Raw genomic sequence first — 7910 nt, 5'->3', positions numbered from 1 at the left:
CACCGGCAGCCTGTGGAGGACCCCAATACCGGAGCAGGTGGTTGCCCAAAGGAGGCTGTGACCCTGTGGGAAGCCTGTGCTGGAACAGGCTCCTGACAGGACCTGTCGCCCCACGAAGAGTGGAGTTTTCACTGGAGCATTTTTGCTGGTGGGACTTGTGGACCCATGGGGGGTCCCGTGCTGGAGCAGTCTGTTCCTGCAGGACTGCACCACATGCGAGGGACCTATACTGGAGCCATTTGTGAAGAGTGTGAGAAATCCACCACCTGAGGAGGAAGGAGCAGCAGAGACAGGATGTGGTGAAGTGACCACAGCCCCCATTCCCTGTCCCCCTGTGCACTGAGGGGTAGGAATTAGAGAAAATTGGAAGTTAAGCCAATTAAGAAGGGCAGGGTGGGGGAAGGCGTTGTAACATTTGATTCTGTCTCTCGTCATCCTGCTTGGATTTAATTTGTAGTACACTAAACTAAATTGCACAAGTCAAGTCGGTTTTGCCCGTGGTGATGGTAACTGGTAAGTGATATGTCGGGACATACCTGACCGTACCTTGACCCATGAGCCTTTTGTTGTGTTACTTCTCCCCTGTCCAGCTGAGGGGGAGAGGGATAGAGCAGCCTGGGTGGGTGCCTGGCATTCAGCCAAGGTCAGCCTTCCACATGTAGACAAATACAAAGACTATATCTGAGGATGTTCTGAAGAATTGAAACCTGTTTTTTCGAGGCAGTCCGCACTGAATTTTCCAGTAAATTAATACAACACGGTGAGGTTCTCAAAGTTCTGTTTCACTTGCTTATTAATTTAGAAAAAAATGAATCTGACCTTATTAATTAATCCCTTGTCAGAAGTTTTGGAGCATTAGCACTAAGAATCCTTAGGAACTCTTAGGAAACAGGCATAGTTTATAAACAAATAGTATGCATGAGCTCTTTGGTGACAGAACTGTGATTCCACTTCTGGTGAGGAACTGTTCAATCTTTAATTTTCAGTAAATAGTGGAGAGCTGGCAGCATTTAAATGGTGAAAAAAGCTGAAGCATCTTTGTGAACTGTTCACTAGGGTTTCTCCAAAGACACTGGTAACCTTTTGCACTAATGGCATACTGCTTCGCACGCTGATGGCAGGAGACAGCACCCTATCTACTGTGACACATGTTATTGTGGTAAGGATCTTGTATTTTGTGTGAGGGAGCAGTATGTATTGTTTCTAAATTGGAAGATAAGATCCTAGTTTTCTGTATTAATTTGATGAACATTTAAGGTGTTTTTGTTAAGTTAGAATCTGAATTAACTCTAAAGAGTTACTCTTTTTTTTTATTGTAGTTTGCATATTTTTCTGGGGTTTCTTGGTTTTTTTTTCTTGTAAAAGCATCTTATTTTAGGTTCATGCCAATAATTAATTTTGGAATTGTGATGTGATTATGGAGGGCAGAGGTCTGAATTTTTCTGAATTTCCTCAACAGAAAAGCCTTAGGAAGGCTTACATAGATATGGTTCAATGTGAGTGTGTCAGAATTGCTTGTTTTCATGTACTTGATTTTGCAGTACCAAGTTTGTAGTCCCTTTTGTTTTCACAATGTGTTCAAGACAAAATGCAGTCTAATTTCTAACAAATTATTTGTTTTCATGTATGATTATGTGAATTTCCTGTTGTGGAGTTTGATAAGTCAGTGGAACCAGAATGTTTCCTGCAAGCTCTTCACTGCTGAAAACAGAAAAAAACGTGGTCATTTTAGGTGCCTGTCTGTTTACCAAGGAGGAAAAAAGCGCAAGAACAGTTTGTGCATTCTTGACTTCAGCCTGCAAATCTCGTGTTTCAGTTCTTGATTCATACATTCAGAATATAAAACTAAACAGAAGATAGATAAAGATGTTTAATCATTCATGTCTTAATGATAAGCTTTGTGCATGATTTAATGGATTTAAGAAATCTTTTTCTCTCATTATGTGGTTATTTTAATGCTCATCAGTTGTAAAGGGAGATTTTATTGAAATAAGATTTGTAGGATTTGCAGTTTGCAGCATTGTCTTGAAAATGAGATTCAAGTGCAAGAATTAGAGAAGTTACAGATACTCATTTTGATCTCTGAAATTAAGGTCTGTGTGGGTTGTGCATTACAGTGTCTTTATGACACTTTATGTCTCTGATGTCTTTATAAAACTTTTTGAAGTATTTTTTTTACTTTTGGATAGTTTTTAAAAAATCCTTCTTAAGCTAAACTTAAACATTTTAATACCTCTATAAGGGACCACCAAATTACATATTTTAGTTTTTAGAAAATTCATATTTGTGAAAAGTTACAATCTTGAATCTGTGACGTTTATCTGTTCTTTTTCTTTTTGGTTTTCTTTCCTTTCTTACAGGATGAAGTACATGAGAGGGATAGGTTCAGTGACTTCTTGCTAATAAAACTGAGAGATGTACTGCAAAGCCACGCTAATTTAAAACTAATTATTTCTAGTGCTGCTCTAGATGCAGATCTCTTTATTAGGTATTTTGGATGTTGCCCAGTAATACATAGTAAGTAAACTCTTGACTAGATTTAAGTGAACTCTTAAATCTCAGTATACCTGCCCAGATCTTAACTATACCAAACCATTCTGAATAAAGGCACATGATAAATACACTGACAGTTACAGCACTGGCTGTTCTTTGTTTACTTATGTTTGTTGTTTCTTAACTATTTGCATCTGCCTCAGAGAGAGGTGTTTTTATCAGTGGATGTTCTGTAAGTGCAGGGATGTTCAATCCAAGAAGGAGGAAAAGGTTCTTAAAGTGCTGGTCTGCATAGTGCCACAGACCCTGGGATTTACAAGAATGTGATACCTATTAGTATATTCCAGTAGATTCTAATTCTGGCTTCAGAGATTGCTATTAGTTGCTGGATAAAACTCAGATAACTCTATCTGTTAATTTCAGAAATACAGTCCTAGGCAAATTGGGATTTATGTTTCAATCATATGATTTTTTGCTTCATGTAGAATTTTCTCTATGAATCATGGGTTAATTTTAGGGGATGTTCACAAGAAAGTTATTTTTTCTTATTCACACATAAAAGTGTTCATTTCTGGTTTTCAGTTTTGAATTGTTGCCTAGGAAGATAAGGCTTGCAGCTTGTTGGGGGCAGGAATCTGAAAGTTACACATGATTTTAATATTGGGCAATTTTTTTTGGAGAAGAAAAACCTCTTTGTAATTTTTGTCTGGCTTTGCAGTTTACTTTTTTTTGCAGCATCTCATCCTTTTAGATCAATAGATTTATTTTGGAAATTCTGACTACTGTCTCCTCAGTTTACTACAGTGGTTATACTGTTATCACATACTGGACTTCACAGGATAATCACAGTTGAAAAGATGCTTTTTCCAATTTTGTTAATTTAAGAATTAAAAAAAAGATAGTTTGTCTGTTAATGTCATGAAAAAGGTTGATTCTTCAGCAGTATAGCTGACACAATCCTGACCACAGAAACCAACATTTTTTAGTTGTGGGTTTCTGTAGTACACCGAGTTTGTGATCAGTGTTAGAAGACTTCCTTCATGATGGCTTCTAAAAATACATGCATTGTAGCTTGTCCTTTCTGAAGGAGAGGAAGTCCTAGGTGATGTGAACTTAGTTGTGGTAAGTGTCTGCTAAGGAACCAAAACCAGGTATTTAGTTCTTCCTGTGTAAAAAAATAATTTGATGTCCATAAATAAGGTCTAGAAAACAGTGATGTTAAAAGAGAAATCAGGGTAAGCTCTTAAGAGAGAAAGAACATGAGAAGTAGTTGGTAAAGAAAGCCAAAACTGGCTGTGCTAATTGAGGACTTTGAGAGAAGTCCATCTCCTCATGTACTTCTCATGAAAGAAGTTGAATACAAACATGGCAGCCTACTTGTGGGATCTTACACTAAAATTGTTTTAATTGCTCTTATATTATGTAATTCAGATGGCTGACACAGTGAATTCTTCTTTGTACGCCTAAACAAAAGTGGCTATTTTCTTCTTCTAATTTGATAAAATTGCAGTAAATAACTGTCAATCTTACATCTCTTGCTATTAACACTTAATAGAATTGAAGAGGTTAATAAGAAGCAAGGTATGCAGCTGACATTTCCTTAATTTTTTTTTTTGTGGCCCAATCACTTAAAGAAAATAAACTCAAGTGAAGATACTCTTACAAGACTTCCCAAGGCATATAAGAATTCATTAAATCAGGGCCTAATCATGTTTAATTCACTTTCCTGTCTATAAAAACTGTTTTTAAGAGCTAATATTCTTAAAGTGAATCTAGGGAGTATTTAATCCTTCATGAATTGTTTCTACTTTTAGTCCAAGGAAGACCTTTTGAAGTTAAGGAGATGTTTTTGGAGGACATTTTACGAAGTACTGGGTATACAAACAAAGAGATGGTAAAGTACAAAAAAGAGAAGCAGCAAGGTTGGTGAACTTGTTAATTGTAATGTCTTGGTAATGAGTCTCATTGATTGATTGAACAGCAAATAAGATGATTCTCTTTAAAATTCTGAAGTCAGATTGTTAAATGAGACATGATTAGATGACAGCAAGTATCTTTAAAACTCTGTGCTTAACATTGTTGACATAAATTGTGATTTAAAAAAATATTTTTACTTTCAGTGGTTATACTCTTCTTTCAGTTGATAAATGTTGTATTTTCCCTAATTATTATGAAGCGGAATTACGTATAGCTGGGGGCTTTGCCCACATGAAAACGATACAAACATAAGATACAATATGCTGACATTTTAGGTGCAAATTAAAATGCAGCCATTTGAGAAGGCAGGATTTTGTACATCTTGTACAGAAGTGGTTTCTGTTATTAACATTTTTCAGTGCATTCTTTAGACATGGATGCATTTAACATTTAGCTCAGGCGCATTAACGCACTTGAACCAGATATAGGGGGTGCTTTTCAATTGATTAAGTATTTTAGTATATTGATTGCAGTATTTGAGAAGTTTTCCTGGCAGCTGAAAGTAATGATCCCAATGAGTATTAAAAAAAAATAAAAAAGGCCAACCTCAAAGCTATAACATGCAGTCCTAACTGCACGTTTATCATGGTGCTCAGCTCTGATCGCTGTGGGTAGAAAAGCTCAGTTCAGGCCCTGATGGCTTCTACTGTTTCTTTTGCTTGTACACAGAAATTAGTTGCTACATGCAAGAGTTATATCACTCCTCTTTGGTATTTCACTTCTGGAGGAAGGTCTGGACTGAGAATTGTGTAGAAGTTAGGAAACTCATTTGAATGCAGCAAGTTGGAGGCTTAATGGGTTAAGCGACCAAGTGATATTTCTTACCTTGTTCTTATAGCAGATGTTTTCAGTGGTATGCTTTGGGTGCCCTTAATCATGGACTTTATATTGGACTGGTAACAATGTTCTAGATTAAATAAGAGATCTAATAGTTTTAACTTTGTTAAAGACTTGATATAGCTTTTTTTTAAATACTTAAAATAATGGATAATTAGGATGACTGTAAAACTTTTCATGGAAATCCTGTATGCATTCTAGAAGAAAAACAGCAAAGCACTCTTACTGAGTGGTGTTCTACTCAAGAGAGCAGTAGTAAGCTGGAACCTGAGAGACCAAGATCTGTCCCAAGGGCAACTGAAGAGTGTTATCTGTTGGGTGATGGTGGTGACATAGTATTTAATCAACTGGTAAGTTTTTCCTTTTGTTGGGAGATATGCTTAAATCTGCTTTAAAAACTATTTCCTAAAGGTACTACTCCTGTAGAATTTCTCGAAGGATATTAACATACTTTATAGATGATTTTTTCCTAATTATCATGAACTACTCTAGCTGAAGTGTGCTTGTCAATTACAATGGTTTGTACATAACATTTCTTCAGATTAAATGGCTGAATTGCCATTTCTTAAAGTATTTGCATATGATACAATAAATGCTTTAGCTGCAATATATGCTGTGATGCTGGATTTCTGATTGTTACTTGGAAAAGCAACCGTTCAGTTTCTTCATGTGTAATATATGAAAATAAAGATAAGTCTTGGAAGACATCTGTCTTTCAATACTTGTTTTCTCTTCAGACTGAAAAAGATGTGAACTGCCTTGAACCATGGTTAATAAAAGAGATGGATTCTTGTCTTTCTAACATCTGGTTGCATAAAGATATTGATGCCTTTGCTCAGGTGTTCCATCTCATTTTAACTGAAAATGTCAGTGGTAAGTTTATCATCTCATTATATAAGAAAAAAGCAGTAACAAAATTACTTGAATTTCCATGCCTACTTTATTTCCAGTTTCAGACGTTGTTACGTTTGAATTCTGATGCCTTTTGAAAAAGTGGATGGAAATAGCAGAGTTAATGAATTGTTTAGTTATTGTTCATTTGTACTTGTTTTGAAGTATTAACAGATGTTATGGCGTGTCTAAAGTAGTGTTAAATTCACATGAACTGAGTGGTGGGATGAAGTCAGAAAACAAATTCTCTCTGGCCTGGATTTTAAATGTCACATAAGTCACATTCGTACCATATTTAGATGAAAAAGTAAGAATGTTTTTGTTTGGTTTGCTGGTTTATTTGTTTATTAATTTATTTTTACTTCTCAGTTGATTATAGGCACAGTGAAACCAGTGCAACTGCACTAATGATTGCTTCAGGGAGAGGCTTTTTGAGTCAAGTAGAGCAGCTGATCAGTATGGGAGCAAGTATCCACTGCAAATCATCCAATGGCTGGTAAAAACAAACAGACAAACCGAAACATAGATTTATTTGTCAATATACAAATGAGAGAGAAATTTCTATAGCATTTAAACTAATTGCTAACTTAGCAGACTACTGTAAGCAATAGTAAGTTTTGACAGTTGAAACATTTTAATTTGTGTTCATCACATTGTATTCTGGAAATTAAAAGTTGAATTCTTAATTCGGAGTCTTGGGCTGTGTGTCTTTTGAAGTGAGAAATTTAAAAAAGATTGCTGTGTAACTCTTTCAGGATGGCTGTGGACTGGGCTAAGCGCTTTGGACAGACAGAGGTTGTTGACTTGTTAGAATCCTACAGGTAAGCTATAGCTACTTTGCAGAAACATTGAAGGGAAATGTTGAAGGGAAATTTGCGTTTTGTCTTCTAATCAGAACAGTTTTTTGCTTTTTATGCCTTTAAATCTGACCTAAATAGCAGGATTTATTTGAGACTAGGTATATTTCAAAACAACACTTTTTTTAAAAAATAGTGTGTTTGTATTCAGTGTCATAGTGATTATGTTGGTGTATCTGGATCCTAAGATAAATATAGGTAGAGTGGTGTAGACTTCTTTCATGTCATAATCTTTTATTATTTTGATGTTGGCATTGCTGTCATGATTATGTGTCTAGGCAGGATGTGAGTATAGTAACTGACATAAATCGACAGAGATGCTGATTCTGCCATGTACCATTTTAATTTCAGATGCTTATTTTAGAAACAAATCAGTTGTGTTTTTATCTATACCTTATTTGCCATATTAAAGAAACCTTACAGAAGTAACATTGACATTGGGGTCATTCAAGAATTGTTTTTTGATTAATTTATGGTTACAGTTTTGTTACCATTTTGTAGAGAGCAATATTTTTATAGCACTTCTTAATGCAGTTTCTGTTTGTATAGTACCTGCTTATGGGACGAAGATGTTTGGGAAATACATTTCTTTTAACAGGTAAACAAGTAGTGTCTATACTTTGAGTTCTGACACTTTGCTTCTGGTTGTGTTTCAGTGAAGAGTAAGAAAGTGAAAGTTAATGCTAAAAATTGAAGTTTCATGCTTTCTTGGATTGCACTTAAAACAGTGAACAGTAATAGTATTTTGGAGGTGCCGTTCTGCTACTCTTTAAAATTTGAAAGGAGTAGTCTTGTTGGTGTTGATCTAAGTTTAGTTGGTGGGTGAATGCAAACCTGAACTGAACCGCGTTGATG

The 7910-nt window shown here is 35.7% G+C and overlaps 1 protein-coding gene across 1 annotated transcript in view; it reads left to right on the top strand.

The window, feature by feature from the left end:
* YTHDC2 (YTH domain containing 2) overlaps window positions 1-7910 on the top strand; it is a 29432-nt gene that overhangs the window by 6358 nt on the left and 15164 nt on the right. Inside the window, exons 5-11 of the mRNA XM_017728275.1 lie at window positions 1057-1159; window positions 2361-2517; window positions 4308-4415; window positions 5509-5657; window positions 6045-6180; window positions 6568-6694; window positions 6954-7021. Of these exons, the coding sequence (XP_017583764.1) occupies window positions 1057-1159; window positions 2361-2517; window positions 4308-4415; window positions 5509-5657; window positions 6045-6180; window positions 6568-6694; window positions 6954-7021 (848 nt within the window). The remainder of the gene's footprint in view (window positions 1-1056; window positions 1160-2360; window positions 2518-4307; window positions 4416-5508; window positions 5658-6044; window positions 6181-6567; window positions 6695-6953; window positions 7022-7910) is intronic.

The sequence above is a fragment of the Corvus brachyrhynchos genome, unplaced genomic scaffold (assembly GCF_000691975.1).
Source record: "Corvus brachyrhynchos isolate BGI_N302 unplaced genomic scaffold, ASM69197v1 scaffold90, whole genome shotgun sequence".
NCBI lineage: Eukaryota > Metazoa > Chordata > Aves > Passeriformes > Corvidae > Corvus > Corvus brachyrhynchos.
The sequence above is the reverse complement of the archived record's forward strand: the minus strand, read 5'-3'. Positions and strand labels throughout refer to the sequence as shown.